The sequence below is a fragment of the Podarcis erhardii genome (genome assembly GCF_964252035.2).
Source record: "Podarcis erhardii genome assembly, chromosome: 1".
In the NCBI taxonomy this organism is placed as follows: Eukaryota; Metazoa; Chordata; class Lepidosauria; order Squamata; family Lacertidae; genus Podarcis; species Podarcis erhardii.
In genome coordinates, this window is record NC_138497.1 from 85,176,911 (window position 1) to 85,200,160 (window position 23,250).

Genomic DNA, 23,250 nt, shown 5'->3' on the forward strand with positions numbered 1-23,250 from the left:
TTTCAATAGGGGCTTTTGTTTTGCTTTTTCAAATGCTACAATGGAATACTTATTGTGTATTTTAATTATGTATTGATTTTATATTTGACATGTAAGTGGTACATAAATTAGATGACAATGAGGATGATAATAATATTGCTACATCAAGCCTCCTTTGTGTGAGGGAATCAGAAGTGGCATCAGACCAAATGGTAAAATGAGATGCTTTTTGGGATAGGAGCCTGGCCTCTGTCATAAAAACCAAACCAGCTGAGTGTTTGCCTAGGCCCAAAAGTTGTGAGCAGGGCCACCAAGTGTGCATAGTGCCCCTGGAGGACAGTTGAGGAGAGCATGTCTAGACTGCACAATGCAAAAATAATTTCAGATTTGGGTGCAAGCCAAGGAGTTTGGCAGTTCAACTCAACACAGAAAGTGCCAAACTCTGCACCTTTAACTTCCCTCTTTTTAGATCTGTGCTTAAAGGATTTCGGTGTGGGATAGTAAATGCCTGAGATTACAAGAACATCACTGCTTGGACCACTCAGAATTCATGAGATGGCAACGTGTGCTTAGTCAAGTCTATTGCATGCTTACTCAGAAGCAAGTCCTCCTTAGTTCAGTGGAACTTGCACCACAAACTTTATAAATGTTTATTTGGGGTGAATGTGCATAGGATTGCAGCCCTACACTTAATAGATGAATTTAGGATTGCAATCTTAGCATAACAAAGAGGCTTCCTGCAGGATGATGTGTAATAAGATTTCCACTGAGGGAAAAGCAACTGTATCAGTGGAAAGACCTTGGGCGTGCAGAGAACAAGGGGAGTGTGGAAATGCTTTATTTCAGTTGCTGCATATGGTGAGGTGTTAGTTGGCATCAGGTTTTATAGCAAGACATTCTTAGGAGGGAAGTATTGATTGGGAAAACTGGCTGATAGCAAAAGAATAGTCCATTTCAGGGATAGGATTGGTAAGAGGAAAGCTTTTGAGAATAGACAGATGTTTCTCTGAAACAATCCTGAAATTGCAGCCTTAGGTGTCACTCCTATGCATGCATTAACTAGGAACTAAGCACCATTGGGGGACGCGGGTGGCGCTGTGGGTTAAACCACAGAGACTAGGACTTGCCGATCAGAAGGTTGGCGGTTCGAATCCCTGCGACGGGGTGAGCTCCCGTTGCTGGGTCCCTGCCAACCTAGCAGTTCGAAAGCACGTCAAAGTGCAAGTAGATAAATAGGTACCGCTCCAGCGGGAAGGTAAACGGCGTTTCTGTGCACTGCTCTGGTTCGCCAGAAGTGGCTTAGTCATGCTGGCCACATGACCTGGAAGCTGTACGCTGGCTCCCTCGGCCAGTAAAGCGAGATGAGAGCCACAACCCCAGAGTCGGCCACGACTGGGCTTAATGGTCAGGGGTCATTTACCTTTTTTAAGCACCATTGAGCTCAGTTGGATTTATTTCTGGGTAAACATGAAATATTATTGGCTGCATGACCTCAAAACTGTCCTGAGCCTGTAAGATATACATGGATATGGTTGTTGACAAGAGTTTTTCTGACACAGGCTTCTTAGGTGTTTGACGCTACTGTTGAATATGGGAACATGTGAAGCCAAAGTATATATTGAGCTAAGCTGCATTGAAACCAGTCTGGCCTGGTTCAAAACTGTGATGTGAGCTTACAAGAGTATCAAGACTGAAAGGAAGGCAGTAGGAAAAGCCCAAAGTCAGAGCAGAAAGTCATATTGAGAGCACCTTACTGCATGCATTGGGGTTCTGTACAAAAGCCATCATGTGTTAATGCTATGCAGAATGGAGATTAGTAACACTAAGTATAATTCCTAGTGCCCATCTGGTTATTGAGACAGGTAAGAACATAGTCTGTGGTGTCCTATCCTGACCAGGCATGAATAGCATTTAGCCATGCTCAAATACCCAGCTGTGAAATTTAGAGCCAATGCAAGAAACAGAAGACAAAACCCCCTGAAATGATTCACATTTAGGGGTGCAGCATATTCTTTGAACTACAGAGGTGCCTTGTGGATTTTCATGACCATGGAAATGCTCCAAGATTGCTGGTCATCCTAATGATACAAGTTTAAAGCAGGCTGATCACTTTTCAAGTTTGTGAGCTTTTCTTTTTCTAGCTGGCTTCTCCTGGAAGAATTAAGCTGTTGGCAAGAGCTTATGACAGGTTGTTCCCCCTTGAGATTTCAAAGCATTCGTGGCAGGGAATGGCTTAGTGGTCTGTGAGCGCTTCATTTAAAGAAATCTTAATATGGGAAGCCTTAATTTGAGTCCTTCCTATATTAGACACAGGGATTGGCAGAGAATCTGGTGTTCCTGGGGCTATTAATGGGGAGACACGGTTAAATTTCCAAGAGGGCTCTCAAGAGTCTTGTGGGCAGAATAATGAAGAACTGGCATGTCAGCACTGTGCAATTTAGCCAGCGTCAATTATACCAAAGAGCTTTTATGCCAGAGCACAAAAAAATGCACTTGGGACACTTGCAGTATATAGCACTCCACTGAGATTCCTAGAATCTAAATGAGAAATCACTGCACAGGAACTGTCCATACTAAGAAAATAGCAATCACTGTGCAGTAGCCATGAGGAGACTGCTATCCACACAGACTAGACCTCGGCACCTTTTTCAAACGGTTCTTGTAAGCAGGGTTCAGATGCTGTAGATCATGGATTGAGAAACATTTGGTCCTCCTGATGGTTTTGGACTCCCAGTGCCCATCAGTCCCATCCAGCATAGGCAGTGGCCAAGGATGATGGGAGTTGTAGTCCCATGACATGTGGAGGGCCACGTTTCCTATCCCTGTTGCAGATAAAGATTCCACAAGAAAGCTTTGATTCACTTTCTTATATTCCTCCACTCATTATTCATTCATACAGACTGCAGCCAGAGTTTTCCCCGAAACAGCTGATGTAACATCTAAAAACACCTCCTACTGGTCTAAACTCAGAAACACTACTTTGCCCTCATCTCCCTTGAACATCCTTTCAGATCAGTTTCCCTTGAAGGTCTGCCATCTCCTGAATGACTCCATTGCCAGCACACCCATCTGTCAGGTCACACCTTTAGAACTACACTTGATAGCTTCCTCTCCTTTCATGTGAGGAATGTTAGAGCTCCATCTCAGGCTCCTCTGTGCCCCAGTACTGGACGAACTTGCCACTCACACCAGGTTTTTCTTTTCTGCTGTTGACTGTATAGCTTTGCAATCATGAGCGACCTGAAAACCAGTGTGGTCAGAATGGAGTTTGATTTTCCCATATATAGTCAGGGTACCATGATGCATTTTGCTCAGCCTCCTTTCAAGACCTCAAGCATCCCTCTGCGATTACGTTCTAGTGACTAAGTCATCCACAGCATCTGGGCTAGAATCCAAAGTTCTTGCTTGTGGCCCAGATTATTACAGTATTGCCTTCTCTACCTGTGTGATACTTTCCTTGCTCTATCCATGGCCCCATCCTTGCCTCTGTACTACTGTTTAGCATGCTGATTCAAGACCCAGTCTTCTGACTCCTTTGCCATGCTTCTCTCTTGCCTTTACACCAGGGCTGACTACACTCAACTCCCATCACCCTCAACCATCATAGCCTATAGTTAGGGTTGATGGGAGTTGCAGTCCAATAGCATCTGGGGGACCACAGGTTAGCCATCCCTGGCTTACATGATCAGTCTATTTATATTCTCATTCTGAGGCTGATTCTATTCCTAATATTTCCCACTTTCTTCCTAGGCTGCAACACAATAGGCCACCTGTCCTGTTGTTTGTTGAAAGTCCTCCTTTTTGTGACTGTGCTTAAATGCTTTGTTTCCTGCATCTATCCCAACAACAAACACCTGAAGTTTGGGAGGTAAATGTCTAAAGAAGGAATAGATTGCTACCTCTTTCACAAGCCAGGGGAAATTGTCACCACAACTCCTGGTTATTTTATTACTTCTGTGATCTTGGGGGTGTGTGTGTGTGTGTGTAGGGTGTCTTAACAGCAGGAAGACCTGAACCTGGACTTGGCCTTAGTAGTTCTGAGAATAGAGTTACTAACTGGCAGTGGGTGTCTGTGTTTGGACTGAAATCACCATGACTGACTTGGGGATTGCAGGGGGGTGGGAAGGTTGCAGTTTTTATAAGGTTCTTTTTGAATTTGTACGACCTTCCAGTTTTTTAGTGTGTCTTCAGTTCACATAGTATAACGGAACATCTGGCTGGATCTAATTTAGTGGCTGGACAGGCTTTCCCCCTGTATGTTGGGATGGGGAACCTGTAGCCCAGCAGACATTGCTGAATTGCAGCTCCAGTCACCCCTGACTATTGAACATGCTGGCTGGGGCTGATGGGAGCTAGAGTCCCAACATCATCTGGAGGGCCACAGCTTTCCCCATCCGTACTGTATCTAAATCCCACCATAGCATTTCTGCCCCTGTTGGTCTACACAACTGACTGCAACCTGCATGGGATCAGGACCTTCTCACAGAAAGCATGTGGGTGGCCTGGCGTGGATCCATGGGGGAGAAAGCATTTGCTCCATTGGATGTCAGACCTGGCCCGTGAAACAGTTTTATCAGGCTCTTGGCAGCCCTGCCAAATGCTAACCATGTGGTATGCATTTTGCCCATGGTTTCATATGCAAGGAGAGGAAATTTGTTTGCAAATGTTGCGAGATATGTGAGTTATTCCATACTTTAAATGTGATTATTGGGAGGGGGTGTCATAAACAGTGCCCTGTCTGATAGCTACGCAGAGGCTGAATTGCAAAGCCTGGCCACCTGTGAGGAGGTTGGGCTGTGCATCAAACTATACTTCCGGTTTCCGGACTACTGCCTGGAGAATAGAGTGGTCCCTGAGAACACAGAACTTGGCCATCCCTGTGCTACAGCACTGAGCCAGGAGTGTGGGAAACGGCTGTCTATATGTGCCCCTAAAACTGAAGCCTGTCTCTCAAAATGTCCTACTCGAGCCTCATTTGTGCCGCTTTCCGTATATAAGCCTGTTACTGTCTTGTCGCAATAGCACACAGAACCTTCAAACCATTCCCTATAACTTTTCCCTTTCCCCTCTTTAATTTCCTGGCTGCAGGCTTAAGATCAGCAAACCTAAACCAGCAGCAAACTTAATGAGGAGCATCTGTACAGAAAGGGCATGCACGTGGAAGTGTGTGTGCGCGCACGCGGGTGCGCTTACACACACAGATGTGTGCGAACCCACGGGGCTGGACAGCAGGAGGTCTACCTGTCAGAACTCTGAGGCTGCCTTGAACTCATCTTATTGTGGGAAAGAAGCCAGTGCTGATATAAGGCACAGTGCAGGCCCAGACTGAGACAGTGGCAAGATTTCCTCTGTTGCCTATTTACTGGGCAAGTTGTACTGTACAATGTAGTGCTCACAGTCAAGGTTTATGTTATATCCCACTTTTCTTCCATCATGGAACCCAAGGCAGTTGACATGGGATTCCCAGGTGGTCTCTCATCCAGGCACTGACCAGACCCAAACCTGCTTAGCTTCAGCAGGACGTGGTCCAATGTGCCTTCTGACCACAGCCAGACCTAGTCTCATTTCTATCTAGTGTGCCATTTTCCCTAGATGAAAGTTGTGTGGGGCAACCCCAGTAGCTTGTGGCAGCACTCAAATGGGTGAAGGTGTGCTTGTACACCAACTCAAGACTGGCTTTCCAGTCCTCAGGTGTGAAACCTATGAAGTAGCCGTCAGGAAGACAGTGGCTTAGATTGCATGCTAGGGTATATTGTCCTCAAAGGGCTCCAGGCACCCTTCATTTTAGGTATTAAGCAACGTGGCTGTTAAAAGTATTATGCTTCTGAATAGGACTGTTACATGCATGAATTTAGTGCCCATCCTGTCTCATACCTTACTATCCTCTGTCTGTTTACTAGTTATATATAGCCACACTGTTATACTAAGCAAGCCCCATCTCACACAGATTTCTACCCTTCTCACACACTGAAATTAATTCCATCCCCCACTTTTGTTCTGAGCAGGGCAAGAGCTTACTCAGATGCTGCCATTCGCAAGAGGGGACATCCTTATGCACACAACCATGCGTGTGCTTTTTCAAAAGCGCATCCCAAGGTGTCCCACTAAGCCACCGGACAGTACAATAAAACACTTTGACTCCTAAGAAGAGAAGGACAAGAGTAGTTGGCCTTTCCACACGCAGTTCACAGCAATGATTTTGCTATGCATCAACACCAGGAACAAAACTCATTCAAAGCTGACACTTTTGGGGGCTCTTAATGTCTTTGCCAACTTGGGATGGACAGTTGGAAATGGAAAATAAGCCAATAGTAAAGGCTCCCAGCCCCATTACCTCTGAGCAGCAAATTTAATGAGGAGCATCTGTAGGGAAAGGAGATGCATTGGTGTGGCCATGGACATGCATATGGATGTACATGGCTGTTTTGAGCATGAGGAGTATGTATGGTCCTTAACTAGGGAGTGTATTCCAATCTACATGTGGCTCCATAACATGCCTGTATACTTTCCCTGGGATAGTCCCAGCCTCTCTTTTGAGATGCTCCCTCCATAACAGTGATCTTGTGTTCCAGCCACCTTTTTATCCCTGCACATATAAGCTAAGGTTGACCTTCCTATGAGTACAGTGGACCTGCAGCCATGGTATTCCACAGCATAGAGCCTTTTCAGGCGTGACGGTTGGCTGTCTGTTTGGAGGACGGGCTCCCACATCCCCTCTTGCACACAACAGGGGGCCGTGTTGCATGCTGCTTGCCAGCCTGCCCTGGTGCCCAACTATGCAGCAGGCAAACAGGGTTCAATTCGTTTCCAAAGACATCATCCCTCTAGATAATCTCACATGCATGCACAAGTAAAGAAGACGTGTGTTTTGTGGGATCTGTGCCATTTCCCAGCACACCATTGCCCTTTCTAGTCACACCTACCCCATTCAGTTCCCTCCTGCGCAGCATCCTTCCCCCCCCACCCACACTACCCAACTCTAAGCAGCTTTCTGCCTTAAAGCAAAAAGAGCCAACAAATGGCACTTTGACAGCCTATCAGCCCAATGTATTGCTGGGTAGGATCCCTCTCTAATTTGGGCTGTTCTGGAGAGAAATCCCTTAAAAAGATGCCTAGTCTCAAGCTGATAGCTGCAGCTGCTGGATGGGAGTGATAGAACCATTTGCGTCTATCAGTTTTAGCTCTGTTCTCTCCCTCCCTGCCTGCGCTGCCCCCCTCCCATGCCTTTTCACTTTTCCTGGCTATCTCAGCCAAGGAGCAGAACTGACCGGCAGTAAAGAGACCCAAGCCGATAGACAGCATCTTTCCCCAACAGACCTAGCAGTGAGAATTTGGGCTGTTGTTCATTTGAGACATGAAAGAGCAAGTTATGCGTATGCCTGTCTACTGGACTCCTCGGCCTCACATTTTCCGGCATATCCCCCTCCACATTCCCTGCTTTGCCTTTTCCAGCATCCAGGCAAGGGAGAAAAAATCCCAAAGATTTTTCTGTTTTTGTTTTGCTTTGTTTGTTTGCTCTTTCTTTTTAAAATAGCTGACTCTGTGGGAGCAAGAGACTCCCCTCTCCCCCAAACAGCGTGATTGTCAAAAGAGCCAGTCCAGGAAACAAACCACTTTTGACCTTTTAAGGCTTGTTTTTACATTTTTATTTTATTTTAAACACAAGCCCTCTCCCAGAAAGCCTGGGGTGTTGTCTGCAAAACACAAAACCCCCATTGCTTATAAAAATTACACCCTGCAGGAAAAAGTTCTCTCATTCCAAGTAATCGCGCCCCCCTCCGCAACTCCTTTCCAACCTTTTCAAAGTAACAGCAAGAAAAGTTTTGTTAACCGGCTGCAAATGTTAAAACTCTAAGGATTAACAACAACAGCAACAAAAACCCCTAACATTATTTAGGAAGACTGGACACTTCCTAGGGTTTTGTGCCCCCCCCCCTCCATCCGCCGGAGCAAAGGACGTTTCCTCGTTCTTTGCAGAAAAAACTTGTTTCAGGGTGGTTCCCCCCTCCCCTTTCACTTCTCCTGTTCTTTGTTTAAAAACAAACAAACAAACCTTTATTTTGGTAACCAAACATACTTTCTTTCTGTGCTGGGGCAGCACTTAAAGCACGACAAGGGGGGTGGTAACCCTTTATAGCCCTTGTCTAAAATGCTGGTGACTTTGATTTTCCTCTGTCAGTTTTGGATGTTATTCCCTTACTAAGCAGCGTCTCTCTCTCTCCCCTTCTCCCCCCCCCCCCAGTAATCACAAACATGCATGAAAAAGAGAGAAGGGGGGGGCAAAGGGAAAGTCTTAAATCAGTCCCAAAGCCAGACAGACGTTTTAATCAAATCAAATTAGAATCAGCAGCGGTTTTGGGGTGGGGGGAAGATGAGGCGCATGGCAAGAACCCCCCGCCGCCCCATCCCCCCTCTCAAAACTGAATGAGATGCGAGCCCTTACCTGGACCCCCCCCAGCAACACATAGCATAGTAGACTCAGAGTTTGGGCTGGGGGCGACGCTGCGGGTTAGCAGGCAAACGGTTTTGTTCCGAAGCTCCTGGCGCAGAGTGAAAAAATTGCCTTTCTCCCCGGCTGGCTCTGCCCCCGGTTCCGTTCCTTTTTCTCCCTCCCCCCTTTTCCCTATTTGTTTTGGTTTGTGTTTGCTGGGTGTTAGGTGGGAAAAGTTGTCTGTACGCTTTTTTTTTTTTGGTATGTGTGCAAAGTTTTCACCACTCTCTGTCTCTCTCTCTCACTCTCTCTCTCTCTCCTCTTCCACCTCCCGTGATTTGCTCTTTTGATTGGTGTCCAGGAATGTAAGAATATAAAAAAGAAAAAGGGAGAAAAAGTGCATACACCCTCTCTCGAAGCGGCTGCCTTTCCTTTTTCCCTCCCTTCCTTTTTTTTAAATCAAGTGTTAAGCAGAACCAGGTTGCTTTCAAGAATGTATTTGATGCAGTTGTATACAAGCGGAGGGTCATTCATTTCTTTCTCCTTCTCTCTCTCCCCCCCCCCCACCTCTCCACCCCACATTTGCCACCCACCTCAACATACCCCACTGCAGCTCTTCAAACTTTGGGGTGGGGAGGGGCAAGAGAAAGGTAAAGGAGCCAGCAGTATGCATTTCCCTCAAAGTAAAGAAGGAAGCGGGAGAAAACTTTTGTTTTGTTTTGTTAAAGAACTATCCAGAGGAAATGCCAGCCCACCATACCCCACCCTAACCCCCTCCCAACCCCGCTCTCTAGATCTCTGGATGCTGCCAAGATTTGCTAGTGGCATTTTTTAACAAAAAAAAAGAAGAAGAAGAAAAAGAAGAAGGGGGGTCTTCCAGTAAATGCTGGAGAAATTGAATGTGTTTGTGAGGGCTCAGTTGAGGTTCTCAGTGGGGAGAGGTGGGCTGGCTTCCCTGCTCAGGAGGGGAGGCCTGCAGAAAGGTACCCGGGACTCCTACCTGCTCTGAACTCCATCTGGTTAAAGCCCCAGTCCGGCGCAGCCCTTGAAGGTAGGTGTGTGGCTGGATGCTTCCTTTCGCCGAGGGGTCTGCATGGAGTCTGCTGCCTCCTTTATTCTGGGCCAGGATTAATAATCCCATTTGCCAATCCCACTCACTAGGGTTTGGTTGTGGGTTTGGTTTTTGTGTGTGTGTGTGGTTTGTTGTTGTTTTTTAATTTGGTGAAGATATTCACGAAACCTTCCCTTCTACCCCCCCTTTCTTCCTTTCTGACGTGTAAAGCTTTAACCACAAAGCAAAGCCCAGTCCCAGAGGGTGGGAGTATGTGGGGGGGCATGGGGGGAGGAGGAGAGGCACCGCAGATTGGCTCCTCTCCCCTACAGAGAGACAAGGCGAGGTGAGTGTGTGAAGCCACCCTGTCTCGGGCTGAAATGCCAGATTTGGAAAAGGGAGGTGGAGGGAGATGTGGGGGGGGGAGGAAGATGGGGGGGAAGGGGTGGGGATAGACGGGAGAAACTGACCCATTCTCTTTCTCCACTTCTTTCGCCTTTCCTCATGCTTCCCGTTCTGACTCCCTGCAGTACTTGCCTGTCTAAGAATCCCCTTGGCCCAGACTTTTGGCCCGGTCTGCGGCAGGCTTTTTGACATCCGCGCCCCAGCCAAGTGCCAAGCAACTGGGGCCGGCGGCTGCCTTCCCACTGCCCTTTTGCAGGAAACAAAACACAATGGCTTGCCAGTGGGTTGTTGTCGGATGCTTGTCCCATTCTCACAATCGGAGTGGTGGCGTTTAGTCACCAGCAGGTGACTAAACCTCCAGGCGACAGATGTCATGAAAGGCTGATGTAGGAGTGAGTACCGAGAGATAGTTTGCTCAGCAGGCAGGCAGTCAAGGGCATTGGTAAGGGGGCCTTTTGTATCTTTCTCTTCGCCCAGAAAAAAAAAATTCATACACATTTGTCTCTCATTCATCCCAGTGTTCTTCCTTCCGTTCCTTTGTGTGTTTGTGTGTAATATATACATATATAGGTTCTGATCGTAATTCATTAATCAGCAAAAGACTTGTCAGTCTTATTTCAACACAAGGCTTGTGACTCAGCACTCTGCTTTCCAACTTTAGGGGCAACCTCCCTTACGCTGGATGGACTCATTGGAAAGGGGCTCTGATGAGGAAACAGGGGAGGCTGCAAAAGCGTTCAGGGGGTTGTTTGAAGGGGGGCATTAGGTTTGCTGCAGAGGAAGTATTCCTTTAAAAATAGCCATGCAAGTGATATGTATGGGAATGGAAATGTTAATACTGAAGTGATAGCAGCACCCTACTTAATGAAAGATAGTGTTGTATCTCGGATAGAACCCTTACAACTTAGCATAGCTTTCCCCACCCCACCAGTTCTGAGCACTGGTTTGGTTCTTCATATTTGTCCACTTAGTATACACTGATATGCCCCATTCATCGGGGTTTGCACACATGTAACCATGCAAGCAAGCAATTTTTTTGACAGGCCCCAGTTCTGCAGACATTGCAGATGCAACATCTCCGTTAGCAAATTCTCAACATAAGTGGTTCTGATCCAGCAAACCTCCACTGCATTAGTTTGGGTGTTTGCATTCCGTCCCTTCTGCTACCCAGTTGCTGAGCTCTGGGATCCGTGTAGAAGTTGTTTTTCGTTGGGGCTTTTGAGCTGTGTTGAAATGTATTTTTCCCCACCCCATGTTGCTTAAAAAAGTTATCTGACAAAAGAAATTCTCTCTTTGAATTTAAATGGCTAAGAAATTGTTTATTTTCAATTACCCTTCCTTTGATTAGGACTGACTTTGCTGATGGGAGTCTTTCTAACTAGATGAGGACTTTGGAAATAAACTTCACATTTAAAATAAACTATCAAATGTTATTAAAGCTGGCATGTCAGGTATATAGCAAAAATGAAGGAAAAAAGGAACCAAAGCTTGTTTATTCACATTACTAAATATTTACATATTTTGCAAACAAGAAAAGCAAGGGAGAGAAGGGCTTTGTGCTGTACAAGGAAATCCAATCACTTCATCCAAAATTAATTGCGTTCGTGAATATATATGTTTTTTCATTGTTAAAACCTGACTCGTTATTTACATGGAAAAACTATTATAGGGCTTTGAACTTTAGGAAAGAGGGGTTGGGGGACGTATTCCTTTTTTCCCCTTGCAGGCTTTCGCGCAGTGCTTTGTGTAAAAACAAAGGCACTCACAGACACAACTAATTTTAGCATTTCCAGCCCTCCAAGAGCCTTGTGCCTTCAAAAGGTGAAATTTAGCATTTTTCTCAAATGTAGTCCGAGTTTGAACCACTCAGCATTTTAAGTCTTATAAAATGTTTTAAGCTGTGAATTCATGGGCTTTCCATTCTTTATTTAAAGTAACTATTCACTTAACTGTTTCACACACCCATTTATTTCTTAGTCATTGGAGATTTATGTACCTCCAATAAGGGCCAAGGTGAACTGATATTTCTTTTGTGTACAGAATAAATAAATCTAAGGTAAGCAGCAGCAGTCCAATTTATATATTTACAAGAAACTGAGTCCTGCACAAAGCGCTGCCTTTTCTTTTTGTCTAGACACAAGTTTACATGTTTGTAAAATGCGTAGAAGTTTTCAGGCACATCGTTGCCTAGTCCTTGTTCCATGCTGTGTTTTCTTGAGCCTGCTGCAAAAGAGTGCAAAATTAGTTGAAATGGGCTTTGAGGGTTGTATGAGGGAAGGTGCAGTGTGGGACCCAGAAAGGCATATCCCAAGTTGTGAGTTTTTGGTTCTTGAGCTAAAGAAGAGATGCTTCTATTTGAAGATAAATTTCTTTTCTAGCAGATAAACTCTGAACCTTGAACTTCTAGATTTGATTTGATTTTTATTTTATTTACAAAGGGGCATTTGGGAAGCTTGGAGCGTAAAAGACACCCATCATGTGCCAAGGACGTGTGAAAAATATGTGACCTGTGTTTTGTCCTCCTGTATTAAAAATGCTCTAGAGCAACAGCCAGCCCTTGAAATCAGAAGGATCCTATAAAACAAATTGTGACTGCCAGTCTTAGCTAGAAGTGACCACATGCCGTGAAAATGCTAATATGCAGTAGCAGCCAAGGAAATTTCAAAAAAAGGTTTGAAAATTAATAGTAAAGGGGTTCACAACATGCTTGTTTCCCAGTACATATAAGCATATTCCTTTACAACAGGGCTGGGAGACCCTGTGGTCCTTCAGATGTTGCTGGACTACAACTCTCATCATCCTTGGCCATTGGCCATGCTGGCTGGGGCTGGTGGGAGTTGGAGTCCAGCAGCATCTGGAGGGCCAAGGGTCCCCCAGCCCTACTTTTACAATATAGTTTTTTCACATTCCATGAAACATGGTGGAATAGAGACCCGGATCTAGATCACAGCTCATCAACTTCCCGTCCTGAATAAGCAGTAGTTGGGTCCAGAAATGTAGACGAGAGGCATGCCCAAAGCACAAAGTGGGAATTTACAGTCTGAAAGAGCAGCAGACGTGTCATATGACCAGATTACAAAACTTGCGAAGACAATTTGCATCCTTTGGGTTGTTATGGGTTATGTGAGTTGTACTTTGGTACATCAGAACCTGGGGCAGAGCCACTCTGAATAGGAGAAAGGGCACACGTACCTTAAGAGATTTGCATTCCAGATTAACAGCCAGGCCTGTTTGGTGACTGCATCTGACCCAAAGTGGACATTATTTTGCCTTACAAGACTAAGGGCTCATCCACATTTTGCTTATCCCGGGTTTGAGTGGTTTTCTGCTTGTCTCGTGCTTTCTAGGCACGGCACAGGTATGAGCAGTTTACCATTTGCCCCTTTGCTTTCCCCGGGAACACCAGTTCTTTACAGCTGAATTGGAGCAAATGTCAGTCCTTGGGAAACCTAATTGACATTTACTCTGATTCGGTGATAAAGAGAGGGTTTTCCTCGGGGGGCGGGGGCGGGGAGCAGTGGAACAAGGGCAAGTGTGGATGAGCCCTAACACATTTGACCGTAGGTACTAATTCTAACCATTGTGGAAGCCAAAAGACAAGGGGAGCCCCTTTTGCTCTCCAAAAAAATACTTGCTTCTCACAGGCAGCTTCCTTCTTAAGGCTTAAAATAATACAAATTTCTCCTCTGCCAAAAGATGTATATTCAAGTGTTCCAGGAATTGTACTTTAAAAAAGCAACCTAACCCTAACTGTGTGGTTGGGAAATACATATTAGTGTATATTTTGTGAGCTTTGTTCTCGTAAGTTTTCTTTTTCAGAACTATTGGTGAGGAATGACATATACAGGACACTGAGAATGTGGGGGAGCATTGGCTGGAGTTTGAGGAGTTATACAGAATGAAGCTCCACTTCCTGGCCACTTTAACCCACCCACAGATTACCCTGGTTTTACAACAGATTCTGCCTTCACCTTTTAAGTGTCGTTCTACAACCGTGAGGTCTCAAAACATACTTTTTTAAAAGTGAGATTTTTAGGGTTCTGACTGGAACACAGATGTTTCCCTGAAGCCAGAGCCGCTTCAGATGTTATAAAACTGGGGGAATAGACAGACAGGAAGCATGAGAGTGATGCTTTTTTTGCTCCTGCAGTTCTCTGTTGTCATCTCAAATAGAACTTTTAAATTTCACCCTCTTGGGGAGTTGCAGAAATGCCCACGGTTCCATTTCAGCTTATTCATTTCATTGCAGCAAGTGTGCATGTGTGAAAAGTCTACTTTGGATAATATGGGGGGGCGGGACATTAGGAAGCAGGCACGTAAACCCTAACCGTAGAAGCCTCTCTATGTTATGTAGATGGTTATATGCCTTGACAAAAGGACTACTCCTGCAGCATTGTCAGTGTGCTCTTTAATTGATATATGCTCCCTTGCTAATTAATGTGGAGTAAATACCATCCTTGCTTGTTGTTTTTTATTATCCCAGCCATTAAAAAGACTAATCAAGATTGCTTCATGTGGCAACTCTTAAAAGATTTGAAAAACAAGCTTGAGTAAAGATAAAGTGCTTTAACGCTTTGCCTTTCTGCATTAAGTGATCTTGTGAATGTCTCGTTAGGTCTGCTAAATTGATCCAGCTTGGATCTGACAGCCAGATACATATAAATTCTGTTCGCTCTTTGCCTTTGCCTCAGGCAGTCTTCCATCTCCTCAGCATTCCTGGACCACATTCACACAGTTACTTTAACCAGCCATTTGCTGTGCTTAATGCTTCCTAACTCCTGTACTATTCACACTTTGAACTCAGCAGTAGGAAGAGTACGGATCCCACTTTTAATACCATACTTCTTGTTCCTTACATCTGCAGGAATATTGTGGAAATAAAACTTTCTTTCCCCCCTTTCCAGGGTGCCTCTTGACAACTGCAGAAATTACAGCTTAATTGCCCTCTAGGAAGTAGAGTTAAGAGGAATTCTGGGATACCTGCACATGACATCACTGAATGGGATCTCCTGGGGCATTAGGTAGTCTATTTCTTAAAATGCATATTAATTGTACAGAAATCAAAGTACGGTTTTTAGAACTCAGAAGTACCTAACATTGCTTTTGTGGTACTCTTGTAAATGCCACCAAAAGCAGTTCCGACTCTCTTTCCTCCCACAGCAATGAATTGTGGCCGACTCCAGTTTGCATGTCCAAGCACCCCTTTAATGAGGAGGTGATCAGTTAAAGGCTTTCTTCTCTTTTCAATCTCAATTAAATAACCACCAAGCATCCTGCCATCTTCAGCGCTTTCGTGAACTCCTTTCTATTCCTTCCCGCTGCCCATTTTTAAAATCTCTTCAGCCATTTTCTTGAAGTATTGGTACTTTGTGCCATGGAATGCACTTTGCCTCCTTACCAGAAAAGTGAGATATCCTCATTTCAGATTGAGATGTAGGTCAGAAAGGGACTTGCCCAAATCTGCCAGGGACGTGTCAGAGTGAAGATTCCCCATATGTCAGGCGGGTGCTCTGGCCTTTTGAGATGTCCTTCCAGAGAGCGGCAGGAAGTCCCTCAACCCCATAGTCACCCTTCTGATCGCTCCTGGCAGACCAGAGATTCTTCCATGGACTGTTAAAGTTTTAGAAGTTTTGAAGGCTTCTTCTTCTCTGGCCTTCTCATGAAGATGTCAGCCTTTGCGGGTCGTGTCCTTGCTCGACACTTAGCCCAATCCCTGGCATGAGGCCGAGCCATTCCTTACATGGAAGCATAGGGTACCACCTGGTTCACAAAGTCCTGGCAGGCTGCCTAGCTCTACCATTGGCAGCCCTGCCTCTCTCACCTCCCTCCCCCTACCCTGCTGCATCACAGGAAGCACTGTGGGTGGTTTTGAGCTCACCAGAGAGGGGTGAGTCCTTCCCCCAATCTCTAGAGGCGCCAGCACTAGCCAAACCTCCCACTGCCAATGTTTGATTGAGCTCCTTCCCAGCCTCTCTCCCCCCTCCCCCACTTCCCCAAAGCTATTCTTATTGAGTGGTTTGTTGTTTTGGCAAAGGTTTAAATAAGGGCAGTGGGACAGGAGAATCATATAACATTTCTGGCTCTTCCGTCAGCCTGCAGTGATATCACTAGGAAGATCCCACAGGCATCAGGCTGAAATCCTAGCTGTTAGTACTGTAAACCAGCCTTCCCCAACCTGGTGCCCTCCAGATGTTTTGGACTACAACTCCCATCAGCCTGTGCCTGATGCTCTCCAGCACACACAGGCTGTGGCTGATGGGAGTTTTAGTCTGAAATGTCTGGGGAGCTCCAGGTTGGCGAAAGTTGCTGCAAACCCTAGCAATGGCTGCTGGTTCTATTCGCCATGCTATAAATATATGCTGATGTCACAGAAAGATGCTGCTCTCTTCTCTTCCAGCCCTTCCCCTCTTGCCTTTCATTCATTCCTTGCTCCCGCTCCACCACATGCCTGTGCTGTCTTCCCACAGCTGCTCTTTTCAAGTTCATAACCCTCTCGCTCGAGGTTCCCCTCTTACCTGTTTCCTATCCATCCACTAAAGGGATTGGCAAAGGAGTTGACTCTGTGACAGGGAAATGACGTCATGGGATTTTATAAGCTGACATTCCAAAGTGATTAATGGGGTTGGGTGCTCCACAGACTTATCATTTCATGTTCTTTTGGCAATCCTGGACAGGAACCACCATTGGTCACATTTGTGATGTGCTGGGAGCTTTGCTCTACCTACAGCCACAAGTAAAGTGAATACAGTGAATGCTAAAAAGAAACAACAAGATAATATACCTTTGTCATGGTGTTAAGACTTTTACTTGTAACACACAGTGAGCACTATGATCATGGGAAGCTGCCTTATACAAAGTCAGACCATTGGCTCATTCAGTTCAGTACTGTCAACACAGACCAGCAGTAGGTCTCCGGGATTTCATGCAGGAGTCTCTCCCAGCCGTACCTGGAGATAACCAGGGATTGAACATGGGACCTTTCGTATGCAAACCATGTGCTATGCCATTGAGCTATGGCACTCAATGTTAAATGAACCAGAGGGGGAATAGCATGCTCCATTGCGTAGTGGGACCTGAGGCACAGTAGTAGCATCTCATCAGTGTCTGCAAGCCATAGAATAATGATGTGTTTGGCCCTACATACTCCTCATTCCCCGCCCCATGGCAGGCCCAAAATGTGTTGTTTTTTTCTGGCTTAAGGGTGTTTAGGTCCTAAATTGGGAGTCTGGAAAGACAATGTGCTATACAGATGGAAAGCAGCATTAGGTACTTATGTGAGAGTTACATGTAAATGTTATTGGCCATTCTGTAGCAACATTATTACTCCATGTAAATATTATCAAAGCGATGGAAGTTTGGGGAGTTTCTTTACGGCTGAGAGTGAAAACCTTTGTTTTCAGTGAGATTTCTCCTGTCACCCAAATACAACAATAACATGTTTCAGGTTAAGATAAGACATTTCAGAGAGATATATCTACATTGGTCTCTTGCAGCAAAAACAAATAAGAGTCCTGTGGCACTTTGGGGACTAACAAATGGCCTAAGCTTTGTGGACTAAAAAGAAGATTGTGTACAGTCTTTCATTTTGAGTTGTTGTTGTTTTTTTTAAGTTGAGTAGTAGTTTAAGATGGATTAGAAAATGTTTTTCTAACTCATAATACTATAACTCAGGGACATCTGCTAAAGCTGAATATTCGAAGATTCAGGAAGGACAAAATAGAATCCGTCTTAGTTAAATCTATGAAATTTGCTCCCATGAGATGTAGTGATGGACACCAATTTAGATGGACAAACTCATGAAGGCTAAAGCTATCAATGGCTTCTAGCTTTGACGGCTGTGTACTGCTTTCAGTATTAGAAGCAGTATTGCTTTGAAATACCTGTTTCTGGGGAGCACCAGTGAGGAAAGTACTGTTCTACTTAAGTCCTGCTTGTGGACTTCCTGTGGGCATATGGTTGGCTACTGTGAGAACAGGATGCTGGACTTTTGGCTCGTTCCCGTTCTTATAAGAGGCAGGGGATCAGTTACAGGATCATCTTAAAGCATCTTAAAACACAACTAGCCATGCATCCCCATCTTGTCCATTAAAATCTCTTCATCGGTACCTCTGCAATCTCTGAACAAGTTCTGAAAACCCCTTTAGCTCTGACCTGCTTGCCAGAAAATTTCCCTTTTCAGCTACTGCTGCTTACCCTCCTCTGTGAGAACAGGATGCTGGCCTAAATGGGCATTTGGCCTGATCCAGCAGGGCTCTTCTTGTGTTCTTAAGCTGAAAGAAATCTGGGGGAAACACAGGTAATGTGACAATAATTTCCATAACATATGCACAAAAGTGCCTTCATTTTCAACTCATGTATCCCATCTGAAGCAGATTTAGGTAAGCTTTTTAAAAAACAAAAACCTTAGGCTGCTGCGTTTTGTTTTGTTTTTTAAACCAAAGACTATTTGAGGAGAAGGGGGTTTTGTCAGTAGTTGTTCACTCCATGTTGGTAACTTCCCTATTTCAGTGTTACTCTCATCACTCATTTTATAGCCCTTGGCTCTGTTTACAGCAACCGTTAAATGCTGCCCTAACTAGAGAATTACTCATTCCCCCACAGGGTGTCCTACATCACTCCTTCCTTTATCAACAAGTGTCATTTATCTTCACAACATCTCATCTTGATTAGCTAATACGTTATAATGATGAAAATGCTCCTTTAATTTGGGGTCCCCTCCTTAAGATTCATGCCCTGATTAGTAGTAGTTCTTACACAGCATTGTCTTGTGTTCAGCACTTGGAATTCCCTTACTACACCCTAGGATCTCAAACAGTGGAGCAAATGTCTTCAGGATTTATGCAGGAAGCCTGTGAAGAGGAGGGCAAGAGTTCCCTCACTACTTACATACACAGATGCACAACCTTTAACATTCTTGTGTCCCATTTTGCAGACCCTCCTTTGTAGCTTTCTATACAGTAGTACCTCAGTTTAAGAACAGTCCTGTTTAAGAAAGAGTCGGTTTACAAACTCCACAAAACCGGAAATAGTGTCTCGGTTTGCAAACTTACCTCGGTCTAAGAACGGAATCCGAATGATGGAAGGGCACTGGCAGTGGGAGGCCTCATTACGGAAACGATTTTGGTTTAAGAACGGACTTCCAGAATGGATTAAGTTTGTAAACCGAGGTACCACTGTATGTACATTTGTGTGCCCAAGGATTCCTATGAACAAGTTGTGAGCAAATTGTTGATAACTTGCTTGGAACCTTGCACGTCTTAACATATAAAGCGTCTGTGAGCCGTGAGTTATGCATCAGTGGGGAACAAACAGTTAGTCATCACAAAACTTCGCAGTCATGTGGGTTATGCACCTAGCAAGATAATTTGACTAGTCTTTCATTTCAACTACGGCCAAGGCAAGTTCCATTTTTGCATACAAACAAGGCAGGTGTTCTTAAAAGGTAACAGCCTCAGCTCCTGCAACAAAAAATATTTGCTCTGAGTACAATATTGATGTGGAATGAACAAACTACATCATGGAAAAGCTAGCATGAAATTACATAACGAAAACTAGGTGTGTGCAGACACACCTCAAAACAGGAGTGGGCGGGTGCGTTTTTATCTCCTGCCAGGCTTACTTCCACATTCATCTTGCAATTTAGGATGTGTTTGCTTCCTTTTCCAGTGCTGATTTAGGCTTCATGTCCTACTCTTTCTTTCTTTCCTCCCCCCCCCCCAATGTTAGCAGGGCTGTCCTTTTTTATGTTTTAAAGAACAACTTGTACAGTTATGCAATTAAAAGCTCACTTGGTGCTTAAAATAAATAAATTAAAATCTGCTCTCATGAAAGGCGGTTGTTTCTTGGTGATAACATAGATACTAGCCTATCAGCCCCAGCCACCAAACACTTCTAAAGGAAACTCCTTGGATCTTGATCTTGAAGAAAGGCTTGTGTGCCTGATCAAAATAGTGTGAGTGCCCTTCTTTGGACTCCACTTGTTCTTAGGCACACCTGTTTACACCTGGCGTCATCTTAGTATATATTGACAAAGAGACAGAGGTAAATTGCACCAAATCTCTGCCATTGCCATTGAAGGTCTGAGCAGGCAAACGTATTTCAGAAGAAGGGTGCTTTTTATTAGATTTTTAAATGACATTTTGTGAGATCATGGGGATTCACAACTGTTATTGGTTTGGCCCCAAAACAGTATTTCAGTTCTTTGAAAGGTGAATTTTAATCCCACTCTAGGAAGGCAGGTTCATTCCTCCAGAGAAGCCATAGCTCATCTGTAGAACACAGGGCACGTATCCCAGCTCACTGTCTGGCACAGCAAGTTCCGAGTAGCAGGCCTTGGACAGGCATTGCAGTAAGGTGAGCTGCTTGAGCCAATGGCATGATGAGACTGTGGTGAAGCAGCCATGAGATTTCTTCAGAATACTGTACAAGTTGCTTGCAGCCGCTCATTTTATTATGCCATTGCAAAAACTCCCCAAAGTGGACTGAGCAGCAGCACAGTAAGTGTGAAGAAAGCTGGATGGGGAACACATGCGTGACTGTTGAATCCACTACATGGATTCATCCGACCTACACAAATGCCAAATTAATCACGGAAATTAACATATAGGCAATTTTTCAATGGGTTTCTCAGTGTGATGGGAATCTAGAATTCCCTTTTGTATCCCAGGGTTGCTTCCATACTAGAGTGCTGCCAAGGTATTGCTTTTCCATAGTTAATTGGAAGGCAGCAGAATTAAATTAGCAGTTCTACACAAGGATTATATTATCCAGCAGTGCCCTTTTCCATGGCCAAGATCTTGCTGTAATGTTTACTTAGAATTAAAGGTTCCCAGCAACATTAATTATAAGTGCAACCCTATGCTCAGAAGCCCCATTGAGTTTGATGGAACTTCTCAGATAAGTATTAGAGTTTTGCAATCCAGGTTTCCTGTTTGAAGGTTTTGCTTGTTCCATGACTTTCTGAGGACTGGTAATAAATGACCCTTCAGTAGCCAAGTTCTGTTTCTGTATGGAGTGAGAAGCATTATTTACTTAAGCCATCATTCTTTTGCTTCCATATATGCAAAATACTATTTCAATTAAAGATTGGGAGGGGAAGTATTTTAGTAACTCTTGTTACCTTCTAAACTCCTGAAATGGAAGAAGTAAAAGGAAATTTAGTGCTAATTGCCCATCTTCAATCAACAGGAAGCCATAAAACAGGTAGAACTTTCAAACAGAAAATTTTAATGAAAAGTACAGAAGCTCATTTTTTAAAAAACTGCCACATGTCATCCTCCCCCCGGCCATCCATGAACTGACAACAGAAAATACTGAAATGCAGTGAGCTAATAAAAGATGTATGGATGCTCCATAAAAAATCTAATGAAAAGGTTAAGTGGGGAAGTAGTCTCTGATCTGTGGTGGTTTTAGAACCTTAATCTATATAGTGACCATTGCTTTTTCCTTAACCTTGCATTCTTCTCATTGATCCTATCAACTTAGCATATCAAAATATCATGTATTCCTACTGTGGCTAAAGAAATAAGACAGTGCCTTTATTAATCTATTTATTGTTACCCATGTGTTTTAACCTTTCTTGGAAATAATTATACATACCAGACAAGATGTTGAATTCCTAGAGACCACCTACTCCACTGGATACCATCTTCATTTATAATGTACAATAGAGATTGAGAACTTGTGACCCGCCCTCCAAGGTGTTGTGGGACTCACCCCCAGGCAGCATGGCCAAAAAGATGGGAGTTGTGATCTATAGGAGGGTCACAGGCTCCCCATCCCTGATATACAACGAGAATGGTAACCAACCTCCATAGAGACATTTTGGCAAAGGAGTTGCTGCAGTCAGTCCTAAGTTAATTGGGAATCGGTCAGTTGTGATGAAACCAACATAAGGATAGGACAATGGCAGTACGGCATTTGCAACCAGCCACTTATTTCAACTGGAAACAGCCATTAAAAAAGGGACAGTTTTTCATCATGATGTGATCTGCCTACACAAACCTCTTCTTCACATTGTTGCCAGTCAGATTTTAGCTGACACTGTCTAGGATACAATTTGGATAAGACAGTTTCAGCCATCTTAGCCTAATAACAACAGTACCTAGAATTTATAGGGTGTGTCTCAAGCACTTTACATCTCAACAGTTTTTACAGCCATCTGATAAAGCAGTTCAGTAGTATGATATCGCTGAGGAAAGAGACACAGTGGCTTGCAACTTTGGGTGGGTGCTCCCCCTAAAAAAAAGTTCAAGTTCCGGCACCTCTTTTTCTAGGGAAAAAAAGCCCTGGATTCTACCCTTCACAGCCAGCAGGAGGAATCCTGCAAACAGCAAGATGCTCCCTGCTTGTTGGCACTGCAGCACCCCCTGGCGGTCAGGAAACACACCTCTGTGTGGATTTCCCTCAGACTTCCCATCCGATTGCTGGCTCGCTCAGAGTGCAGACAACTTGGCAATCTCTTCTGCCAAGTTCTTAAAAGTCTCTGCTAAGCATGCATAAGCTGCAATGTTTTGGAGGCTTCCAATCTGGCCAAATGTGGGCAGATTTTCCTGAGGCCGACAAAAGCAAGGCTCTTGCGTAACACCAAAGTGAGACCTGTCTGTTGCCAAATTTCAAGTCCTTGCTCCAAAGCACAGAGGTGCTGGAATTTCTCAATGAAAACGTCGGAAGAACTAGGCTTGGGGTTTTTTAAAAAACAAAAACACACACACAAGTATTTTGTGCCTCGGGCCCATTATTCCCATTATGACTGCAACTTTTTCTTTTTAAAAAATCAGCCCAAGGGAAACACTGGTGACTGCACAGCTTTTGCATTGATGGTTATAATTGGGCAAAGATATGAGGAACTGGAAATGGTCTTATAGCGGAAAGTTAAGCAACCTCAATAGACGTCATTGGCAGCTTCAGTTTGAATGAAAGCCGAGTTGGAACATCTAATGTTACAGTTTTCCAAACTTTTTTTTAATGGTTTGCCCCCTCATTTCTATGGTTACTATATACAAATTCCTCAAATCTTGGCAACATAACATCTGTATGGTGTAAATCAAGTTTGTATACTCTGTGTATCAAGTTTACCACCTAGTTAACCTGTCTGAATAACTTCCAGCAGGTTATCTCTTGCTCTCTTTCATATTGCCAGAAGGAGCAAAGGAAAGGGCAGTGTGGAGTGATAGCTAGTGAACTAGCTTTGGAATGTTCTTATCCCTACTTGGCTTTAAAGCTTTGAGCAACATGTTCTCATCACTGACAGGATGGTTGTTAGAGAAAGCAAAGGAATAAGAAAGCATGTAATAAATCCATTAATTATAAGAAAAAGCGGAATGAAATAGCTTACCTAATTTTCACTGACAAAGAAAAGGAACTTCTCACATCAGTCCTAATT

The 23,250-nt window shown here is 44.3% G+C and overlaps 1 protein-coding gene and 1 long non-coding RNA gene across 5 annotated transcripts in view; one reads left to right on the plus strand and one right to left on the minus strand.

Moving 5' to 3' along the window:
- The window catches only part of CLCF1 (cardiotrophin like cytokine factor 1), a 50,899-nt gene extending 41,144 nt beyond the window's left edge, over positions 1 to 9,755 (minus strand). For 2 of the 3 annotated variants that reach the window (XR_014160871.1, XM_081879246.1), the window contains exon 1: positions 8,423 to 8,866. Coding sequence is in view for 2 of the 3 variants with exons in the window: in XM_081879246.1 (XP_081735372.1) it covers positions 8,423 to 8,450 (28 nt within the window). In the remaining variant the exon portion in view is untranslated. Of the gene's footprint in view, positions 1 to 8,422; positions 8,867 to 9,410 lie in introns of those variants that run through there. The other variant, XM_081879247.1, reaches the window with a different exon arrangement.
- Positions 1 to 23,250, plus strand: part of LOC309351525 — a 34,974-nt gene that overhangs the window by 5,109 nt on the left and 6,615 nt on the right. Inside the window, exon 3 of one of the 2 annotated variants that reach the window (XR_014160891.1) lies at positions 18,046 to 18,908. The exons of the other annotated variant lie outside the window; for it this stretch is intronic. This is a non-coding gene — a long non-coding RNA (uncharacterized lncRNA). Of the gene's footprint in view, positions 1 to 18,045; positions 18,909 to 23,250 lie in introns of those variants that run through there. 2 annotated transcript variants of the gene reach the window in all.